General features: G+C 44.8%; 1 protein-coding gene across 1 annotated transcript in view; it reads right to left on the minus strand.

The window, feature by feature from the left end:
* Positions 1 to 183: 183 nt before the first annotated feature.
* The window catches only part of IFNGR2 (interferon gamma receptor 2), a gene marked incomplete at its 5' end in the record, with an annotated part of 24,939 nt that continues 877 nt past the window's right edge, over positions 184 to 24,245 (minus strand). Inside the window, 6 exons of the mRNA XM_019626947.1 lie at positions 184 to 881; positions 3,293 to 3,450; positions 3,820 to 3,979; positions 8,084 to 8,229; positions 12,027 to 12,223; positions 17,374 to 17,506. Of these exons, the coding sequence (XP_019482492.1) occupies positions 771 to 881; positions 3,293 to 3,450; positions 3,820 to 3,979; positions 8,084 to 8,229; positions 12,027 to 12,223; positions 17,374 to 17,506 (905 nt within the window). The remainder of the gene's footprint in view (positions 882 to 3,292; positions 3,451 to 3,819; positions 3,980 to 8,083; positions 8,230 to 12,026; positions 12,224 to 17,373; positions 17,507 to 24,245) is intronic.

Genomic DNA, 24,245 nt, shown 5'->3' on the forward strand with positions numbered 1-24,245 from the left:
TACCTCTGCAAGGGATCAAGCGACACACGTGGAAAGTTCTCGCTGAGTGACCATGAGGTCTCAGTAACTCTACTGGTAGTTATTTAAGAAAATAAGTTTAGGTATAGCCATTTTAAAAAACTGAAACTTTGCAGAAAAGAGACCAAAATAAGACGGTGATGTGGAGAGGAAAAACTTCACATAGACTTTTAAAAAGTTTACTATACAGTCTTTTATTCCTAGCTTGGGGGGAAAAATTTTAAATTACTAGGGAAATATTTACAGGATTAACCACATTTCAAGCCAGGAGATTGGATGTGAAGGGCCACTCAGTGTCCCTTGTAGGGACAGGCTGAGACAGGTTATGTGACCTACCCAGGGGCCATGGCTCACTTCCCAGAGTCAAGGAGAGGACCCAGTCTCCTCACTGCCGAGTCCAGCTAGCGATGAACAGAATATCAGAGGTATGCCAGAACCATTTTGTTAACAAATAATTGCATGCCTTTTTAGTGTTTAAGAGAAACCTTAATTTTTCGGAGATATTTCTATGGAATCATTCTAGCAAGGTGTATAATTAGAAAACTCATAAAGAAAAAAAAAAAAAAGCTTGTCAGGAGACCCTCTACTTCTCCCCAGGTGCCAAAGGCCCGTTTTGCTGTGGAATTATGGAGTCCTGGGCTCCAAAGAGTCCTCACAAGAAGAGCAGCAGTTTCACTGGCTCCAAGACCTCTTCCCACGGCGTGGCGGATGGGACCAGTGCTTTGAATCAAAGTGCTCTGGAGATCATCTCCTCACTCCTTCTCCGGAAATGAAATGATGGACACACAGTCCCAGGCATCATCCTTTGGCGAGCTGTCCTTGTCCAAAGCCTCTAAAATAGGCTGAGCCGGGTCCTTTAAATACTTGAAAAGATTGAAAACCAACATTGTAATTAGCTTCTCCGTTCAAATTACCAGACCTGTGACTTTGGCTCCAGTTGGCACCACCATATTTTATTCAGGAACTTCCTGTACTGTCCACGAATGAAAAACGTCTGACACTTGACTCCCCTTCTCATCTCACTGGTAAGTTGAACACGAATCCAAGGCCCTACTGAGGTAACGCTCTGAAGGTGTAATAGGGCATCACACCGCGAAGTGTGACCTGCTGCACTCCGGATGCTTGTAGGTTATTAACCCTAAAATTCTAACTTTTCAGTGAAGGAGAAAATGGGATCTCTCGTTCACCTACAATGGGGGCAATGGCAGAAGCATTTTTCTCAGCCATTCCACCCACCGGCCGTTTCTACTCCACTCAACGCACAAGGAGCAGAGCCTGGACAAGCAGCACGGCCTGCGCAGCCCTGGGGGTTGGGGGCGGGGCTGTGAGAAAGGGGAAGTCCTCAGGGGAAAGTGACATTTCACAGCACCTCACTCTCCCTTCCTCTCCAGCCTCTGCTTTAGGCTTAGCCATAAACTCACCAAGTTACCAAGAACCCAGCGCCTAGCTCTTCAAGATGCCGAGAGATACTGAAATGCAGTCAAGCTTAGAGCTGGCTGACTAAATGAGAAACAATGCATCACATGCACTTGTGAAACCTCGAAAATATAAGTGAAACAGGATTTGTTACCTCACCGAAGGTAACTTCGGTGGCCTTTGATATTTTTCACACTTTCCCAGGAAAGAGAACCAAAAGACTTTATGTTTTGGATTCAAGCCCCAAAGAAAAAACTAGTAGTAAATTTACTCACTAGGGCCCAGGGGCTAGTTCTACTGTTGAGAGAGATCATTAAGGCAGTAAAACTCAGAGACCCCTGGAGAGCTGTCATTTTTGTGACAATATTAACCAGGGAAGTTTTGGGTTTTGGGGTTTTTTTGGTTTTTTTGTGTGTGGTAAAAACATGAGTTCTACCCTCTTAACAAGATTTTAAGTCCACAATATGGTACTAACTCCAGGCACGGTGTTGTATGACAGATCTCTAGAACTTACTCATCTTGTATAACTGAAACCTTACCCGTTTCCCCCTCCCCCAGCCCCTGGCAACCACCATTCTACTCTCTGCTTCTATGAGTTTGACTATTTTAGATGCCTCTTACAAGGTGAATTATGCAGTATTTGTAGGGAGGGCCTCGTACGGAATTTAACCTGTAATTTGTATGATGCCCGCGTCCTTTAAATGCTACAGCACTGCTCTGTCTGTACAGACTTGGACCTTATCTAACGTCTATTCGTTCTAGATATAACAGAGTAAGATTCTGTTTACAATGAAACAGAATTTCAGTTTTACCCCAATTTTACTAAAGAATAATAAACCTCCAGAAGCAAATACTTTTCAGTATTCTTCTATCAGCTAGCTTGGGAGACTAAGAATGTGCCAACTGTTGTCAGAGGGAGCCGCTGCCTCAGGGGACTGGAGATGTGCAGGCAAACGAGACTCCACTTTTCCCTCTGAGGGCCTTTAGGGTACTTGTAACATCCTTGAGCACTTGGTATGCAAGGCCTTCTAGAACTCTCCTAAGTGCTCACTGTTGGCCCAAAAGCTCATGCTCTGCATTTGTCTTGACTGCCTTTGCATCCTCCAGTCAGGCTTCATTTTGGGGGCGTTCTCCAAAAATCACAGGACTGACGTGCTGCCTCAAGACAGGGCCCTCCTGCAGCCAATCTCTCGGCCAGGCCAGGCCACCGTTTTGGCCAACTTTGTACCGTAAAAAAATTGGTTTTTAATTGTGGTACTGTACACATAACAGAGAGAGTATCATCTTAACCATTTTTAAGCACACAGTTCAGCAGTGTAAAGTATATTCATATTGGTGTGCAACCAGCTCTACCATCTGTCTCCAGAGCTTTTTTTATTTCGCAAAACTGAAACTCTGTACCCATTAAATGCTAATTCTCCATTTCCCCCAGCCCCTGGCTACCACCATTCTCCATTGTCTCTGTGAATCTGACTACTCTCAGTACCTCATATAAGTGGAATCATACAGTATTTGTCTTTTTGTGACTGGTTTATTTCACCTAGCATGATGCCCTCATAATTCATCCATGTGGTAGCACGTGTCAGAATCTCCTTCCTTTTTAAGGCTGAATAATATTCCATTGTATGTGTATATCACATGTGCTTATCCATTCATCTGTTGATGGACATCTGGGCTGTATCCATCTTTTGGCTGTTGTATTCACAATGCTGTTATGAACAGGAATGTATAGATAATCCCACACCACTTTTAACTCAAATCTCTGTGTTCATGGCTTTGTCCGTTGCTGTACTCTTCAGTGTTACCAGAGGGCTATGGAGGGCTGACACATCACCCATTTAGATGCATGCATACATACCTCTTCTATTTGTAATGGGATGTTTGGTGGAGACTGAAACCAGTATTTAATCAGGCTTCTGTATTTCAGGACCAGGAAGAGACAGCCCCCAGCCAGCACTGACAGCAACAAAAAGGTTCCCACAGCAATCAAGATGATTTGTTCAGGCTTGGGGGAGGCTACAAAGATGACATAAAAATGAACAAGAGGGCCATCCCACACATGATACAAGTATCAGGTAACTTTTCATCTGCCGACTGCTTAAATAGTATTCATGTCCCAGGAAAATGGACAGATACCAGCCCCCTCCTCAGCCCATTTGCTTAAATTAGTAGATAGTGAGGCAATCCTAAGATAAAGCAAGCGTTAGTTTTTGCTCCTGGAGGTCTCAGCACAAGCTCGTGACACCTTGTTACGAGCTCGCTTCTCGCGCCCTTCGCTCTGCGTCTCCCCACTCCCACCGCCCTTCACTTAGTAAGTGTTCCCCCATTCCGCCATGTTAGTACTCTCTTCCCAGCTCAAAAAGGGCACAAGAAGGCACAACTTACCATCTACTGTCGTTTCGTGACAAGTTTCGTTGCTTAAACGCCCAAGTCTAGAGAGATTTAGCTCTGTCCCAGACAGTTCTGCCTTGACTTGTAAACAGTATTCTCTTAAGGGTTTTAAATCCTTCAACACAATGGTGTTCCTTTTGAAAGGGCCTTTAACCTGTGTGAAAATCACCAACAGCCAAACATGTAAATGACGCAAACAGACATGGTCAAGCTACTTCCATCCTTTCAGCATTTCCTCCGATTCACAGTGAACACAATAACCAAAGAATAAGGAAATTCTGTTTTGAAAGCATCACTGGCTTACACTGGACACATTTCATAAGTGAAAATTGATGAGTAGCGTGAAGAAAGATGCCGATGGCTTTAGGGCTGTTTCTGGCTGTGAGGCCTCAGACAGCCTGTTGAGGACCAACTGCAGCAACAGAGGTTCCAAAACTGGAATTTAGCATAATTTCTAGAATGAAATTTTCTCCTTTAAAATGAACATTTTGTATTTCATGGTTAATCTAATCTAGATATGTCAATTTAGTAAACAGAGAAAAAAAAATCATTCTAGGAAAAAAAAATGTGCCTTTAATTCCCAACCTGCTTCTGGTTTTAACTAAAATATGTTGATTCCTTTTATAGTTTTGGTCCAAATGACCTTAGCGATTTACGTAATCGGTAAACAGCTGGGTCCCAGATTCTTAGAGGATTCTGCCTCCCCTCAGGCCTTGTCACCGCCACACCTGGGTCAGTCCAGTCAATGGCTTCTCCCTCTCATCCTGAACAAACTTGTCATTGTTCCCCACGGAAACGAGAAAAAGATATACTATACAACGGCAACATAGGACGTTTTAGAAAGAGCTGCTTTCTTATTTTGAGATACAGTAGGGTACATTGTAGCCATGTGAAATGGTGGTATAACCATATAGAGAGATGAAGCTGCTACAATATTGGTTGAAAAAAAGATTATCCATTGTGTACGGAACATGATCTTTTTTTTTTTTTTTCAAAAGTAAACATGGTCCACAGTGTATTCAAAGGTCACTGGGACTGCTTCAGAGTACTGCAATTGTTTCTACCAAATATATATATAAATATATAAATAAATAAATAAATAAATAAATAAATAAATAAATAAATAAATATGCGCTACTCCTCTGTTCTCAGTCTAGATGGGACACTCTTTATTTATATCCTTAGTTACAGGGGTTCTGTTCAGCTAGTCTTCAGATGATTCTTGAAGTTGATTGTTCTATAACTGATTTGTAATTTTGGTGTGATCCTGGAAGGCAATAGGCATAACGTTCACCTAATCTGCCATCTTGGATGTTCTCTTACATGATCTTATTTTTGTTAGATTAAATTTTATAAAATAATTATATTTATGAATTGTGGAATTACAGATGATTTTTAACTTTGTATTTTTTTTGTTTAATGCTGACGGATTGCCAGGGCAGAGGGGAAAAAAAATGGCATTTTTGTTCATGATGCCACATAAAGCAATTTTAAGGACAGAATTGCTTTTGGGTTTATTTCAGCAGCCAGTTGACATTTCTAAAATTTAGCATCACAGACTGCAGAGAAGAACTAACACTCAGGCTTGAGACTGCTGTCCTTAGAAAGAAAGACCTGTGAGGCTGACCCATGGCTGGCACCTGGGCACTTGGATTTCAGGAGTGTCCTACCACTCTCTGATAAGGGTGGTTTATTGTACAAACAATGTTTTTTATGCGGAACACCTGCTTTTCTTCTGGGAGTCTGGAAATTTGGTATGTGCTAGGGAGAGGACTGCCTACGTGACCAGCCCCCAGTAAAACCCTGGGCACGGAGGCTGTTAATGAGATTCCGTGGTAGATAACATGGAACATGTTGTCACAGCTTGTTGTTGGAGGAATTAAGTGTGTCCTGGGTGCATCTACTGGGAAGAGGTTCTTGGAAGCTTGTGCCTGGTGTCCTCTGGACTTTGCCCATGTGCCTCTTCTCTTTGCTGATTTTGCTTTGTGTCCTTTTTCTGTAATAAATCATAGCCATGAGTATAGCTATATGCCACATCCTGCGAGTCCTTTGAGCAAATCTAGCAGTTGCTCTTGGGGACCCTTGACACACAGACTCGCAACTGGGATAGAGACCATGTTGGTGGCTTTTAGAGTCCTTTTTTTTTTTTTTTAAATTGGGAAATTGGGGGATGGGAACAGCGCTGGGGAATCGGGGGAAGGGGAACAGACAAGTTGCTGTCCTTTTGTTCTTCAGTCTAGTTGTGGAGGATGTTGCTTTACTGGCCCAAGTTGGCACCATCGTTGCGCTCTTCCCAGATGAGGCAGATCAGTTGCTGGCTTCTGGACGGCCGCTCACTGCGGCTGCTGGCCGCTCACGCTGGCTGCTGGCTACATACAGTAGCCCACGGCAACCCACTGCCACAGGGGCTGCAGCCTACGCCGTCGCCGGAGACTCTCGGCAGCCCAGCTCCAGGTTGAGCTGTCGTTCAGCATCCTAGCTGTGGAGGGCAGTGTCACTGGCCCTCATATGTGGGATCCGAACCGGGGCCCTCTGGCATCCCAAGCCATTGCTTAACCATCACGCCACTCAGCCGGCCCTCAGAGTCCTTTTTTAGCCCTAGAGTCTTTTGTTCATGGGAGCCCAAAGTTTAGAAGCTCTGATTGAAAGGGGGGAAGGGGCTTGGAGCCCCATAAATTCTGACTTATAATTCAATTGTTTCATTTTACAGAAGAGGAAACTGTAGCCTAGAATGGCTAGGTCACGTTGAACTAGTTCCAAGTGGTAGTAGTGTGGTCCATGCCTTTTTCATTAGGACACCGCTAAGTGAATCTGGTTTCAATGTCCTGGAGGCTGAACCCTCCAGCACTGGGCAGCCCTACCCAGTTCTACTATATCAACAGCAATTTGCCCTCTGGGGGCCGATTCAGTGGAGGGAAGCCATCGACTCCATCATAAGCAGCAAAAGTAAGGGCAGGTCCCTGGTAGGGAGCACTGTAACATGATGCATGCACTCTGGACAAGAAACCAACTAAATGGCAGAGAAAAAATGTGGTCAGAGTGCCCATGCTATCTCCCAGATTTCCAGCACCACATCTTAAGTCCAGGGTGTATATGGCCCATGATGTGTATGGAAGAGGCAGCCACCTTTCCCTCCCGAATTTTTCTAAGCCTTCTCTATTCCAGTTGACCGGATCTCAACTTCTGATTCAGGGAAATGATTATATCTTTCTTCCTTCTAAGCCAAAAACCTGTTCTTCCGTGAGTTTTGCCTTCCCTAGTGATTTAGACTCATCACAAAGAAATGAAGTGCAAATATAAACTGTGTGGGAAAAAAAAGACAAATAAAAGCATAGACCCTGAGGCCAAGATGTCTCGCTTTGCTCTGCTGTCAGCTGCTGACCTTGGGCTAGCTACTTAATTATTGATTTCTCTCTCTGTAACAGGTTGGTATAAAGCTTAAATGAGATGATCTATCCAAAATGCCTGGCCCAGTGCCAGACACAAAGAAAGCTCTTGATAAACATAAGCTCCTATTATTACTAGAAAAATTATAATAACGTTGAAGTTAGGAAATCATGAAGCTTACATAGCTAATGAAACCTCATTAAATGCCACTTGGATAATCAGGCACTGGGGATGATTAAAAGCCATCGTTTTTTTCTTGTACTACCCACGGGGGCTGACCAGGCCCCCTTTGGTCTGACCCACCTTTGTCCATCTTATCACCTGCCACAGCTCCTTCTCACATGGCCTGTATTTCTGACAAATGCATGCACATACAGTTCTCAAAATGAGCCCCGCCTTTTCATACCCACTCGTCATTCTCCCCAGAACGCTCTCTCTCCTTCCAGTCGACTTCTCACCTACTCCCATGTACCCTCTTTGCAAACTGTTCAGACTAGAGAAATTTATATTGTTAAACCTTGCAGACTGCAGTGGCAGATTCCTTGGTGTAGAAACAGGCCCACCAGAACCTTCTCCAAACTCCAGAGTATGTCAAAGGCACTGTGAGTACTATGCCAGCAAAGTCTGAACCCCAGATAACAGTGTGACATCAGACAGAGGGGCCCCTCAGACGGACCCGGCGGAAGGGAACTCTCAGCACAGTGAGGAGAAAAACAGATCTTGAAGAGGAGGATTAAAACCAGTTTAGGTCTCAGACTCTAAGGCGATACTGGGATAGCCCGTTCTCCTTGTCCATTTTAAAGCCTACTTTCTTTTGCTGTGTCAGAAACTCCAAAGAAAAGAAAATCAAAACAAAGGAAAATGCTCTTACCTGTTTGATTCCTTCCCTTTCCCAGTAATGGACATAGTATGAAAAAGTGGCCTTGGGGGCATTGACTTCAAAGGGAGGGGAGAGCCTGATGATAAGGGATCTGTCTCCTGGGGTCACCTGGATGTTTTCTGGAGGCCCGATGGTAGCTGAAATAGAGCGACAAACAAAAACAAAAAATATATCAATACACACACACACACACATATTGTGTACATACACAGATGGTGCCCCCCAAAAATACACATTTTAAGAAAGGGAAACTGTATTAAAATTGTCATACTCAATATATACTGATAATAACAAAAGATGAATACAAGTCACGTTTGACTTCTGCAATTACAAGAAGTGCTCAAAGTGGTTACCATCAATGTAATTTTAATAGTTTTTTCCTTTCTTAAAATGTATATGCATTTCTTTGGCACCCTCTGTATATATACACAGAATATATATTGTACATATTGTACATACACATTACCTTGTATATATAATATGTATATAGACATACAATATATTGTGTATATATACATATATACATATATATATATACACACACTATATATATATGGCATATATGGCGTGTATACACACACACACAAACATATTGGGTTGTCGGAAAAGTCATGACATATTTTTTCTATGTTTTTCATTACAAACATGCATCATGACTTTTCCGACAGCCCGATACATCTATATGTATACATGCAATGAGGTTGCCTTCAGACACACGAGACTACCAGAGAGGCTGCTCCGGGCACAAGAGTCACTTGGAAGGCTGCAGGGCACGGAGCCAGCAAGGCAGCAGCGCAGCACCAGGGACTCCTTACCTTCAGTGGAAGGGGAGTCCTCGCGGCAGTCCGCATGGCAGCCCAGAGCGATTCTCTCTGGTCCCCGCAAGAGACAGCTCAAGTGCAAGGAGCCGAGACCATGTCAGGCAGGTACAGGAGTCACCTTGGCTTAAAAGCCACAAGAGCCAATACCGCTTATAATAATTCCACAGGAACACTTTCCAGAGTCCCCATAGGGGATACACACAGTTACAAGAATTACTGACCAAAGCTAGGGCTTCCTATCAGGTATTTTAGAGTCTCAACTGAAATGCAGTTTACCAATCAGGGGTCATTTTGACCATAAGTGATGCCGCCTAGTATCGTGGCTGACATGCCACTTTTATCAGGTTTCCAGAGAAACAGAGCTGGAAGGCTAACCAAGGGTCAAATTTTCATGCAGAGGGGAAAAGATTTTGTTAGCTCTTACCTATATATATTTTGTGATATAATTTCTATACACATGAACAAAAGTGGTGTTTACAAACCTATAAATAATTTGCCTCCTAGCTTACTGTAAATACAATACTTAAATATAATAACTAAGCAATGTTACCATTGTTAAGTCTGTTCAGGCTTTTCATATAATTCACAGGCCAGCCAAGGACTGTGACTCACGATGTGCTATAAATGGAAGTTTACAGCACTTATCAAGTAAGCATTTAAAATGTATAATTAACCAGAGGAACTCAGATCAAAGTATAGGTTGGATCCTACAAGCTCGAAAAGGCCTGTTTATGTATATTTTATACACACAGACACTCATATCACGGTAAACAGTTATGTGTTCATGATATTGGGGCTGATTTCTCTTAACGCTTCAGTGCTCTCCCCTGAGCAAGGATGAGGCATACGGTCTGGCCATCCGTCTGTCTATGTAGAAGTCACTGGTCCCTCCAGGGTTTGCAACTGTGCCCTCTGACCTCATTTGTTCTGGCAGAGGAACTAATCCAGAGAGAGACAGCAGGGCCTGGCCCACCACCTCCCAGGGCGAGGTCGTGGACTGGCTGCGCATGACAAAAAGCTCTTTTATGAAACCTAAGACAGATGCTGGCACACACTCTCTCAAGCTTCCCTTTTAACATAAGCTAAATGACTGGAGCACGGGAAAACCTGCTGACCTGCAGGCCCCTCACCGCTGTAGCACATATATCCTCTATAGACTTCCGTGACTTACACGTGGGAATAGCGTGGCCAGCCATGGCTAATCACTTAATTTCTGCAAGGTCAGAGCTGAAAGACCCACCCTTCTGAAGAGAGCCCTGGGTTTGGAATCTGATACCATGCTGATAAGCCTGTCTCTCCAGGAGGGAACAGCCTGCTTTCTCTCAGGGCACTGAAGGAAGGCTCGAAGGGACTATGGGTAACTGTTGGCTAGCCGCTTCCATGTACCGAGTGATTACTGTAAACCAGGCAACATGGACTTGACCTGTGTGTCCACAGAGATCCATGGGGCAACCATACAAGGTGATCCCCATTGCCCGGAGTGGGAAACAGAAACCCAGAGGTGGCAGCACCTGCCCAGAGTATCAGCCAACAAGTGGCAGAGCTAAGATTTGAACTCAAGTCTGTGTGATGCCAAAGCCTGCCCTCTTCAGCCATCTCATCCGTCCCCCATCAGGCACTGGGTAAAAACCATCTTCTTGCTGGTTACTCATCTCGACGCCACCCCAACTGGTGAAAGCGGCGATGGGACTGGAGCACAGCAGCGCACATGAGGGAGCAGAGAATGACAGCCCAGCCAGTAACTCACCAAGAACATGGCTGCCCAGCTCAGGCGGGTTGGACGGTGGGTAGCTGACACAGGACCAGCAACTTTCATGACAGGTCCTGCTTCTATTACCACCATTACTTTTTAGTTTTTTAAACTAATTCTCACTTAGGTGACACTTTCTAGCTCCAGTGTGTGATGGTTCTCTACTCAAGGACAAATGACCAGTCCACAGTAGATGATCAGCGGGCAGGGCTAGCATGTCTGCTCTGTCCATCCCTGCAATCACCTGAAAAAGGCCACTGACTTTTTCCCCCCTCAGCTTCCTATTACAGAAAATCTCAAAACACATAGAAAGCAGGGAGAAGACCGTAACAAAAGCCATGTACTGGTCACCCAACTTGAAATCAACCATCAAGTCATGGCCGATTTTGCTTCTCCTGTGCCCATTCCCTATCCTTGTCCCTCTCGTTCTGGATTATTTTGATCAAATCTCAGACATCACATTGTTTCATCTGTAGATAATTCAGTACATATCTCTAAAAGATAGGACCCCCCCCCTTTTTAAAAAGTAAACAAAATACCATTATAACACCTAAGATAAATGAACAATAATGGCTTAAGGTGTCATCAAACATGTGGACAGTGACCACATTTCCTCAGTTGCCTTATACTTGAGTTTGTTTGAATCAGGATCCAGGCAAGACCCATACTTCGTGTTTGCATAAACCATGGGCACTGAAGAAACATCGGGCACAGCTGACCATGTGAAAAGTGATCCAGTGAATACACAAATATACAAACTAGTATCTGACCATTCTTATGCTCCCTTCCAATATCTGGGAGCACATTTTTTATTCAATCATTCAACTAATATTTACTGAATACATAATATGTGCCAGGAACCATTCAGGGCTGAATTATAGTCTTTCTTGAACATAAAAGAAGCCGTGCCAGAACAGGTAAGGGTGGCCAGTGCAGCCAATACGCTAGTATTCTTCTAGTACGAAGGTCAGCAAACTTTTTCAGGAGAGCACCAGAGTAAATTTAGGCTTTGCAGGCCAGACTTGTTACAACTACTCTACTGCTGTAACATGAAAGCAGCTACAGACAATACAGTAAAAGAGGGTATGACTGCGTTCCAATAAAACTTTATTTACAAAAACGGGCTGGTGGGCCAGATTTATCCTGCAGGCTGTCGTTTGCCAGCCTCTGGTCTAAGCAAATCCTACTCCCCGAGCACCAGTCTCCATGGCCAGTACTTGGGTTTGATCATTATACCCACCTCTTTGCTGGTTATTTAGGGTGAGAGGCAGGACTAAGGTGCCTGGAGTCAATATTGCTCAGTGAAAAAGAGTGAAGGAAACCTGGCAATGATAAAGGAAGTTTGATACCCAAGTTCTCTTACCATTCAGATAGTGTTGGAACCAAGGCACTGTCACCCAGTCAGAAACGCGATCTTCCAGTTCAGCTCGGACACGTAAAGAGACGTTGAAATATAGTGGGAAACCCTTCAAGTGGCTGGTTGGGGTGAAGTTACACACTGTCAAGGTGATCCTCGAACAATTCACATCTTTGATGACGTTCAACCACTCATTACGGGAGCTAGAAAGAAAAACAGGATTTCACTTCACAGAATTCCCTTTTCTATCACACATAACGGTTTCCCCAGAGCTTTATTCAGATATAATTCATATAACATACAATTCACCCATTTAAAGTTTAAGAGTCAATGGCTTTCAGTATATTCAACAGGGTTGTGCAACCATCACCACAATCAATTTTAGAACCGTTTCATCATCCCAAAAAGAAACCCCGTCCTGTTAGCAGTCACTTCCCATCGCTCTCCAACCCCACTTGCTGTCTCTATGGATTTGCCTATTCCAGACATTGCATATAAATGGGATTGTAAATGACGTGGTCTTTTGTGAATAGCTCCTTTAATTTAGCATGGTGCACTTTGCATATTTTCAAGCATGATACATGCTGTAGCGTGTATCAATATTTCATCCCTTTTATGGCTGAATAATATCTCATTGTAGGAATATACTATGTTTTGTTTACTCATTCATCTGTTGATAGACATGTGGGTTTTTCCCACTTCTTGGCTATTGTGAATAATGCTAAGAATATTCACATACAAGTTCTTCTGTTTTCAATTCTGTGCAGGCCACAGGAGCGGAATTGCTAGATCACATGGTAACTCTATTTGTAACTATTTTCCAAAGAGTCTATGCCATTTTATATTCCTGCCTGAAATGTATGAGGGTTCCAGTTTCTTCACATCCTCATCAACAGTTGTTATACCTTTTTTATGATAGCCATCCTAGTGGGTTTGCTGTGCTTTTGATCTGCATTTCCCAGATGAATAATAATGCTGAGCGTATTTTCATGTACTTGTTGGCATTTCTATTTCTTCTTTGGAGAACTGTCCATTCAAATCCTTTGTCTATATTTTAATTGGGTTGTCTTTTAATTGTTAAGTTGTAAGAATTCTTTATATATTCTGGATACAAGTCACTGATCAGATATATGGTTTGCAAATATTTTCTCCCATTCTGTCCTACAACCGATTTTTTTAAAGTTTATTATTATTATTCTTATTAACTTAGTGAAATAAGTCAGATAGAAAAGGATAAAAGCCCTATGATTTCACTCATATGTGGAATATAAAATGAAAATTAACTAATGAACTAATAAAACAAAGGCCTAGATACAGACAACAGAATGGTGGCTATACCTGGTTTTAGTGCTTCAAACTGAGCCTCTGTAAGCCTGTGCCTTAAAAATGATACTGTGTTCACACAAACCACATTTATGCTTCCTGCTAGTGTGGAGTGGGTTTTCACCCCATAGCTGCCCATTTAAAGACAGTCTTGCCTCACCCATATGAAAACCCTGCCAAATATTATACAAGGCCACGCAGCCTTGTGACCATGCATTCCCCAGGGTCCTAATGCCACATCCCCACATGAGACTCTATAGTTCCCAGCTCTGATCTCTGTCCTTGTCTTAGGTGACAGACTTGAGAAAAGCCAGGGATGTGGCTGCTGGTAGCTTCACTGTCCCCTCTAGGGACAGGCTATGCCTTGGACAGCAACACTGGGGATCACTGCCACCAACGTTCATGCACATGCTTCTAAGCATACCTCTGACCCTGGCTGGAGACTTATCTCTTGTTGAAATGGCAAGTGACAAGATGAAAGCCACCTCAAGATGCAGAGCCAGGGCTTCCACAGAAGACATCCACCATAGTCACATACCTCCAAGGCCCAGGGTCACAGACCCTAATGGGGAGGGGGGTCCCAAACCACAGCAACCCCTCTCAGATTGGGGGGTATGCTGTACCCATTAGGAATTGCCTCTGTTCCTGAATTTGCCAAATTTTGTTTTATTAAAAAATTTAATTTAATTTTTTTTTAGCTGAGCCATCCTGCCACCTGTTGGCAGCTGTTGCCAGCTCAGCTTGGGCCAGGAATCGAACCGGCAGCCCTGTTGCTCAGAGCTCACACTCTTGAGTGAGCTCTTAACCAACTGAGCCACTCGGCCAGCCCCTGAATTTACCGAATTTTGAAAGCAACCCTCATCACAACAACATAGGATAGTGGTTAAAAACATGGACTCTGGAGTCAGATTATCTGCGTTCAAATCCTGGTTACTTCACCTCTCTGTACCCGAGTCTCATCTATAAAATGGAGATAAACTATAGTATCTGCCTATCAGAGTTGCCATAAAGGTGGAACAAGTGGCCATCAGGATAGCGCCTGGGCCAGGGGCCTGTGCCGAGTAAGCACCTTGTAAGTATCTGGTAAACAACAGGACAACTACAGCCTCACTGTTCAGCCTCTGCTAGATCACTTCCAAAAATGGACAACATGGAATAAAAATGTTTACACAGAAATAATCATATGAAAAAAATGCTCACACATTTAACTATGTTAGAAGAAGAAGAAAAAAAATAGGATGCAGGACCCAAACGTGTAACCCCAGTTTTGTTTCATTTTCACATACACACCACCAGTAGATTTTCAAACAAACGCATGCATTTAGAAAGAAGTCTACAGAAATACACTAAAATAAGAATAGTGATTATTCTTAGACGTTACGACAATAGTGTTTTAATTTTATTCTCCCAACTTTTAGGGGTTTTCCAGATTTTCTATAGAGAACACATATTGCTACTAAAATCAGAAATAAATGCAATTAAAAAAATGTTTTAAAAAGACTGGACTGGGCAGGTCCTGGCCTGGCAGCAGGCCGGATGGAATGTGACCTAGAAAGGACCCTGCTGCCTGTCTATATTTTCAAGAAAAACACAAAAATTGTTTTTTTCTTTTTAAGTGAAATCTACAGATTTTTTAATGTTGGCAGTAACTGGGAAAAAGAATTTAAACACTGTGGGCCAAACACAGCCTATAGGCCACACTGTCTGCAACCCACAAAGTGCTCGATGTAATTTTAGCTTTGCTACTGTGACTGTCACAAAACAGAGGTACCTTCATTTATAATTATAGTAATGCTTTACTGGAGACAAACAGGATGGAAAGTTTTAAGTCCCATAAGCCTCAAAATTAAATGATTTAATGTCACAAAAATGTCCAAACATGTAAAAGTATAGAAAACACGACAAAAGCAAAACCCTCTTCCATCATCAAATCTGCAATTGCAAACAAAAACAAAATCAGCCTCAGTTTCAGTTTTTCATGACTCCTCAACTTTTCCAAACAGGGACATGCCATTCACCCCATCCTTTGTTTCTTTTACCCTAACCAACCTCCAACCTGAAAAACTATCTACAAAATGTTTTCTGAAAAGAAAACAATGTGAAACAAGTTAGTCTGTAGTGTGAAACTGCCAAAAGCTTTAAAAAAATATTTCTAATATTTACAAGCACTCTGTCAATCCACAAATGGACATCCCATTCAAGGTTAAGGAATGCTAGTCAATAAATCATGTGTGACTTCCTCTTACTGAAATCTTCTTTAGCTCTAGGATATTGTTTACTAAATGCCAACTAGGGCCAGCTTCGGGCACGTGACCTGTGCGGTGGCACAAAGCCCTGCTCTTGGTGGGCACTGGTTTGATGCTCTGCTGCCGCCATCTTGAAATTCTTAATGATTTTTTAACAAAGGGCCCCATGGTTTCATTTTCCACTGGGCCATGTTGGTCCCAGTGGATTGACCCATTTATTAGAGATGATCATGTTTGTAATTTATAATTACTTGAGGGATAGATAAATATGATTCAGAGATAATCCCCAACCCCCAGTTTAGAATCTATTTCTATTAAGCACATATTGTTACAATGGACATTTAAAGATGAAAAATAAATCATCTGGAACACACTCCTCTGACAAATTAACTGCCTGTAATTTTTTCACCTGTTCTTTTTTTTTTTAAGATTTTTATTGGGGAATTGGGGGGATGGGAACAGTGCTGGGGGATTGGGGAAGGGGAACAGACAAGTTGCTGTCGTTTTGTTCTTCAATCTAGTTGTGGAGGACGTTGCTTCACTGGCCCAAGTTGGCACCATCATTGCGCTCTTCCCGGGAGAGGCAGATCAGTCGCCGGCTTCTGGACGGCCACTCACTGCGGCGGCCACTCACTGCGGCGGCTGGCCGCTGGCTACACACGGTAGCCCATGGCAACCCACTGCCACAGGGGCTGCAGCCTACGCCGTCGCCAGCGACTCACGGCAGCCCAGTTCCAGGTTGAGCTGTTGTTCAGCATCTTAGCTGTAGAGGGCAGTGTCACTGGCCCTCATATGCGGGATCCGAACCGGGGCCCTCTGGCGTCCCAAGCCAGCTCTTAACCAACACGCCACTCAGCCGGCCCCTTTTTTCACCTGTTCTTGATCAAAGACATTCTATTGTAGATTTTACGTAGTTGCAACCGCTACCAGCTGACACACATTATCTTTTTTAGTGGTTGCCTAATATATAAATTTGCCACTTTTCTGTTGATGGAGATGAATATATACTTTAATGTACAGCTTCATGAATGCAAGTTTTTTTTCCTGATGGTGGGGGGTTGTATTATCTACTTAGTGTAAAAGTAACATGGACATTTCCATGACTAAATATACAGAATTACTTTCTAAGAGGGCTGTGCTAATTGACCCTGATCTAGCATTACAACCACCAGCCACATTCTCACAAGCACTGAGCGTTACCATTTCTTTTAATTTTGTTTTGGTAATATAAAATGGCTTAGCCAATACTTTTAACTTAGCCTTCAATTAACGTATTTAACAAAATAAACAAACAACGGTTGAGGACTTGGGTTCTGCCTTTCTACTTCCTCTATGTGTTACATAACAGCTTCAAAAGGAGGTGAGCTACAGGATGAGGAGCCAGAATAACAGGCAAAATGGGAAACCCGGTTAGTAATTAAATGAATAAATTCCTTATTAGGACAAATGTGGCCTATAAGGTGAAAGCAGCTGGATTTTCAAACCTGAAGAAGAGGAAGACTAAAAGGTGCCTCCTGCTCTTTCAAGACAGGAAGCTCTTTTATATAAGCTTCTCCTGAAACCAATCAGAGAATGAGTTTCCCCCAAACTAAGAAGCCATATGGTTTGCAGATGAGGAGGGGGTTGTGAAATCTGTCCTTGGAGATTTTAAAAACGTGAAAGAAATATCTGCTCCCTGTAGATTTGTTTACAGTCCTGCCGAGAAGCAGAACAAGCAGCTGGCCTAGGGTTCCTCGACTCCCCCACCTCCCAGGAAGGACACCAAACAGAAACATCCGGCTTACTGTTTGAACTGCACCTGGTAGACCACTGGCCTCGTGTCATTGCCCAGGGACACCGCGTCCCAACTCAGAACCTGCTTGGTATTGTACAGGTGAATCTTCACGTTTTGAGGTGCAGGCAGCTGGGAAACAGAGTCTTGAAAAGCACAAAGAATAAGAGGAGGCGGAAGATGTGGGCGAGAAAGGGAAGGGTCAAAAGGAGAAAAATCAATTACAAACATATTTAAATACACAGTGCCAAACCATTTATACAACTCAGTTTTTATTCAAGCGCAGAAATTGCGTGATCTCCCTGGCCCTCATCCCCGCTTTGACTAAAGATGGAACCATCAACACAGTCCATGGGAAAAAGGAGGGGGTGGGGGCGGCCTTTCCACCTATAGGTTCCAGTTCTTATGAACAGGTCCTGGGCGCTGGAGTCTGGCCAGACTAGAATGCCTATTCCACTTTTAATGAGTGTACAGCTGGGCAGGTTAACAGTCAGGCCCGTTTCTTCTTCAGGAATGAGTAAATAACAGTACACTCCACAAGTTAGAGTGAAGATTACATGGGTGGCCATGTGACATGCCCCAGACTCAGTACAAAGGGAGTATGTGGTAAACCTACACACATTTATACCAAACCAGGTGTGCAAAGCCCACAAACACATAGAAGGGTGAGATGTGTCTTCTGGGCTTCATGGTTCAAAGGCAGATTCCCAGTCTCCACCCCAGACCAGGAAATCTGCATTTCCAACAAGCCTCCCAGCTGATTCTCATGCACATGGAAGTCTGGGAACTACAAACAAGATAACACATTCTCTAGGCAGATACTCTACAGGACTGGACCAGAGACTGCAAGCTCGAGAGCCTGCTCTCCAGTAAGAAAATACGGTAATGATGAGTTTCTCTGAGACTGAAAGATTAATGAGAAACGCCCAGCAGGTGGGAAGAAAGGCTGGGAAAACATGCTGTTCCAGAATTCAAAGCAGGAAATTTAAACCACACATTTTCAGTAAGTGCATCCAATCTAGAAGAACAGTGACCAGGTGAGCCCACAGCCTGGCCAGCCAGCTCTCCTTCTGACAGGTGCAAAACCAAGAGTCTGCAGCCACTGTTTACTTATGGAATGCCCATTGTCTCCACAGCTACAAGCTTGGGCTGACCTTCATTCCAGATCTTTATTGAACGGGCTAACCACCACTTCTCCCAATTCATACCAGGCCTCATGAAGGCCAGGGCCAAAGACAGACAGAGTGTGGGGGGAGGCTGTTCTCCGGACAGGCACGTCCTGCTCACTGTGACTGCCATGGCCCAGAGGAACCCCAAACTGAGCTGAGCACGAACGTCCTGCTTCCAGGAGGGCTGTGCAGCGCCCCGGGCATGAGAGTTTGGTTGGAGCCGGGCACCCATCAAAGAACCTGAGTCCCCCTTGTACTGCCTGTATTATTTTCCTATTGGTGTTGAAATAAATTACCACAAATTGAGTGTCTTAAAGCAACCCGGATTTATACTTTTATAGTTCTGGAGATCAGAGGTTTGAAACAGGTCTCACTGGGCTAAAGTCAAGGTGTTAGCAGGGCAGCGTTCCTTCTGGAAGCTCTAAGGGAGAAACAGTCCCTGCCTTTTCCAGCTTCCGAAAGCTGCTCACATTCTTTGGCTCGTGGGCCCTTCCCCCAGCAGCACTGGGCTGAGTCCTTCTTGCGCTGGCTCTGACTCTTCTGCCTTTCAAGGACCTTTTGCCTCTTCCGTCTTTCAAGGACCCTTGTGGTTATACTGGGCCCACGGAGCCCAACCGTCCAGGGTCATCGCCCCATCACAGGATCCTTAATTAAATAACATCTGCAAAGTCCCATTTGCCATGTAAGGTAATAGTCACAGGTTCTGGAGCTCAGCATGGACATCGCTGGGGATTCTGCCTGCCGCAGTGCCCCTTCACCATCTCTCCATCTCTGGAGAGGGGTCAGCAGGAATTTCCTCTCCCTCCATCCTTCCTGGCACCCCCATCTCCCCCATCTAGACATTCAGCTAAGAAAGGAAGCACCAAAGGACCCAGTGATGAACGAAGGGCTTCCAGCCCAACCAACAAGTGGACCAAAAGGGCACCGTGGTCACAGAGGAGCCTTCCACTTTCTTCAACTTTCATTTTTACTGAGGCGTGGGAGAGAGGACCCACAGTTTTGCTCTTATATTTGAGTTTCTTGGAATCCCCTGTCTCACCACATTCAGAGAAGAAAACAAGTCTTAGAACTGTGGATTTCCAGCGAAGTACCAAAGATTGCCCACTCATGAAGAACTGTCTTGTAACATACTAAGGCCCGCCCTTGAATGGCCTCACTCCCTTTATTCCGGCCCGTATGGTCTCCTTGTTTCTGGGAAATACTGGACATATTCCCACTTCCTATCTCCCTTGCTGCTCCCTTTCTCTGGAACCTTCTTTCCCGCTATGCCATGACTCTCTACCCTTCAGGTCTCTGCTCAGGCACCACCTTATCAGAGCTGTTTCCTGCGTACAACGTCCAGGGGCTTCCCCGTTCCTGCTTTCCGACCACCTTTGTTTACACCACAGTGGTTAGAAGCATGGATTCCAGAACTAGACTGCCTAGGTTCAAAGCCACCCACTCCCTGTGCGAGCTTGGGCAAGTTGTTTAACCTCTTTGTCTCTGTTGTCTCATCTGTAAAACGGGGATGATGACAGCACAGACTTCAAAAGGCTGTGACAGGGAACAAACGACTTCATTTTATGTGCAGCGCTGAGGACAGTGTAAGCACCCCATGATCGCTGCCTCTTTTTACTGCTAGCAGCTTACTGGCAGTCTCCCCCAGACACGCAAGCGGTGAGCTCCAGGAAGGCTGGTGGCATTCGATTTGGAGGCTGTTTTATCCCGCGTCTGTAACAGCAGGTGCTCAGTCTCCTTCAGAGATTATGTAGCCAGTTTCTTGTGTCCTCAGCTTGCCTTCGTCCACACACAAAGCTCAGGCTCTTCCCTTCCTTACTTTATACTTAAGTCCGCCCTTTTCTCTGGTCTCAGAGGCTGGGGCGGGGAGTGGGTGGATAACTCTGGACCGTGGACTTATCTGGATGGCTCTAGAGTCGGTATGTCTAGGGGCACTGTGTCAGTGGTGTTGACAAAGGCTCGGTGGGAAGAGAACAGAATTTATGGGCAAAGGAATCCCAGTCCTGCCATCTCTGGCCAAGGGATCCTGCCAAGACCCCGCCTGAGCCTGTTTCCTCATGAGTGAAATGATACCGTCTCTCCCCCTAACGGGCAAATGCAAGACCACGAATGAAAGGCAAACGAGACACCGCTGCCTCAGTGTAATTTTTATGACACGGTGATTTCAGGGTGTCCTGATGAATGGCTGCTTCTGCAGGTGGCGAGTGCAACCAGTTACCCAGACACTTGCTTCAGTGACCACCAACAGGGTGCCCCGCCCTGCACTGAACACTGTATTCAACGGTCTGACCCTTTTGAAGGCAGAATAGTGGTCCCCCCTACGATTTCTGTGTCCTGTGACTATATTAGGTTCCATGGCAAAGGGGAATTAGGATTGCAGTGAAATTTAGGTTCCTAATCAGAAGATCCTAAAAACAGGGAGCCTATCCTGAAATATCTGGGTGGGCCCAATGTCATTCTTTACAAGGGTGTTTCTCTGGAAAAGGCAAGGAAATGATTCTCCCCGCTAGAACCCCCAGAAAGGAATGCATCCCTACCAACAGCTTGATATTAGCCCAGGGAAACATGCATCAGACTTCCGACTTCCAGAGCTGTCAGGTAATAAACATGTGTGTTTTAAGGCATGAAGTTGGTAGTCATTTGTTACAACAACAGAAAATGAATCCAGTCCCCGCAGGTAGACATTGGGCTTTAATGACACCCCAGCTCCTACAAGATAAATGCTCATAGTCCTAAGGGGGCTGTACAAAGCCCCACTCTACCTTCTTTCTCCATGGTCTTGGGGCAATGATTCATAAATTGTTAATGGTAAGAAGAGATGATAACCTAGGTGTCAAGTGTGTCCTCTACACCTCACCACCACAGCTCCTTCTGTTCCGCTGTCCTGTCCCAACCGACCACCTCTGATCTACCCAGGATCCAGGAGTGTCGGACATTATACATATTTAAGAATAGGTTACCCTGGGTCTTAACATCATAGCTTGATCAACACACATCACATACAGATAATAAGGTACAGTTATTAAGATTAATCATTTAATCTTGACAATCGAAGACCCTTCAGGATCTTTCCACGGATGGGTCATTATGATGAATATCAATTATGATGAATATCAATGAACCCACCTCCAGCACTCTGCAGGTAAGAAAAAAAAAACAAAACAAAAAACAAAAATTCCCTGAATCATCCGCCATAACCAGGAAGTTGTTCTCTTCAGTAAATACTGTGCATCAGCTTATCTACCCAGACCATCTCTTCCGAAAGAGGAGAGTTTTGTTTCTTTGGGAGGAAAATGGGGCTGTTACTTTGGGAGGAAAATGAAGTGTTGAGAAAATTAAGGAAGATAATCTATATAAAGCACTTAGCACCCTGGCTGACCTAAGAGAGTGGCCCAATAAATAGCAACTGTGACTGTCATTTATAGAATTTGTCCAAAACCTTCCAGCTACTTAGTAGTTTCAACTGCTGAGGTTATGGACAAACAGGAGTTATTTGTGTGCATTTATTTGCAAGGGTTTTTATGTTGTTGGGGATTTAGTGGTCTCTAAGCACATTAGAAGCTTTGGATGCTCAACTCAGCAAATCATGGTAATAAAATTCTGTGGCACAATTACAGATCCAATCTACTGGAAAATTAAGCAGCAGCTACAATCACAAATAGAAGCCTTAATACTTCAACATTCGGATGATGAAATTACTAAAGAGTCAGTTGACTTACTGCACTTTAGTGCTGTTGATTAGTTTTCGATCCAAAGCAAATGGCCACCACTTAAAAGCATCACTACAAATTGGGTCAGGACCAATATTTTCCATGGTATCCCTATAACAACTCTAAGGGGTAGACATCGTAAGTCTCCCTTTTTAAAATTTGCTTCCAATACTTATTTTTCTCTGACCATAAAAACAATTTCATGATTACTGAAGGACTTGTAAATTATGGAAACGTGTGTAAATTTTTCCTATTACCCATTCACTACATACTCATTGTAATTATTTTCACTTTATGTTTTCACTAACAAAAGTTTCTTTTAAAAAATATCCCAGTTTTTAAATGGTTTATTATGAAAATTTTCAAAGAGTCACAAAAATAAAGACTAATATAACGTGGGGCTTCATTTCGAAGGGTCTGTGGTGAAGAACCAGTTTATTTCCAATCATCACACAGACCCAGACTTATGCAGAATCCAATAAAAGGCAATTACTGGAGAGACCAACACGGTCTTTGTGTCGAAGCAAATGTCAAACATCAGTTTCTAAATACTGTCTCAACCCTTGGGCTCGTGCAGATGAGTCACAAACAGTTCACAGACCACCACTAGTCAGGAATGCCACTGGTATAAAGTACCACCGCATGCCCATCACCCAGCTTGGGTGAATTACCAACATTTTGCCAATCCCCAAATCTCCTCTGAAGGAGGCCCAGGGAGGGTGCACGCTGTGCAACACTGGAAGCTGGGGAGGGGTGGAGTCAGGATTCAAACTATCTGGCCAACTCACAGGGGAAAACTATTGAACCAGGCCCAGCATCTGCATAGGCAGGGCTTCTCTTATCAAGGAGCTTTGGACTTTTAAGGGCCTCTGCAAGGTATGCTGGTGGAAGCAACAAACCTGAACAACACCTTGAGACTTCAGATGGGAGGAAACTTCTAAATTCTTTAAACTTTTTAAAGTGCTACCCAACCTATGGTATCAGTCTCTCCAAGGGAAAGAACCCAGCAAAACACAAACATACTCGGAGAGAATGTTCTCCCACTGACACCTCTGTCATGGACTCTTTTTTCCCCCTTTCTTTTTTAAATTTGTATTTGGCTCATAAGTATGGTCAGTTCGTGTCAGGTAAGAAGGAGGCAGAGCCTAGGTAAGGGGCTGTTTGGATGGGAGCTGAGTGGGGATTAAACGTCTGGTTCAGACACAACTAGAGGTCCAGAAATTTCTGGGTCTTGCCCTGAGTGCTGCCTCCATCTCTCTGATCCTGGGGAACTGACCATTTGGGTTTCACACCCACTGTCCAACACATCCCAAACATAGTAAGGCTAAATCACGGTCACCCGCCCCTCCGAGACGGACGTCCCTGCCCCCGGCTGACCACTTCGGCACGAAGCGGCAAGGAAGGCGGCCCTGAGTCCCGCTTCTGGCTCGGGCCACCGGCGAGGACACGCCAGGCAGGGGCTACGTGCAGTGAGGCCAGAATGAAGGCTGTGTGGCCAGCAGACGCTGCCCTCCCCGGAGCCCTGGGCTCGGTTCTTCCTTTGTTCATTTGTGAGAAGTTCGGGGACCGCAGCGCACGCAGTTTCAAGGGTGCAGCGGCGCGGGGGTGGGAGAGGAGGGGCAGCGGCGCGTCCAGGTTCATGCGGGGGCTGTGTGAGTGTCCTCCTTCCTTACAGGGGCGTCCCGGGGGCCAGGACGCCGCGACCGGCGACGGCCGTCCCGCGGCTCCTCCGGGTCCACCGGCTCCCGGCCCGGAGGCTGCCCGGAATCCCCCCCTCTGTCCACGGCCTCGGGCTCCCCGCGGACCCTCCGGCACGGGAACCCCCGGGACTCCACCCGATTGGGGCTCCCCCTGCATACTCTCAACGATCGCAGCTCCCCGTGGGTCGCCCGCTCGCCCCGGGCTCCTCGCGGACCTCCCACCCGATCGGGGTTCGCCGCGAGCCCCACCCACTCGCGGCGGCCCGCGGACGCCCACCCGCCTCGGCGACGCCTCTGTCGGCCTGGGGG

Source organism: Hipposideros armiger, unplaced genomic scaffold, assembly GCF_001890085.2.
Source record: "Hipposideros armiger isolate ML-2016 unplaced genomic scaffold, ASM189008v1 scaffold_695, whole genome shotgun sequence".
Lineage (NCBI taxonomy): Eukaryota > Metazoa > Chordata > Mammalia > Chiroptera > Hipposideridae > Hipposideros > Hipposideros armiger.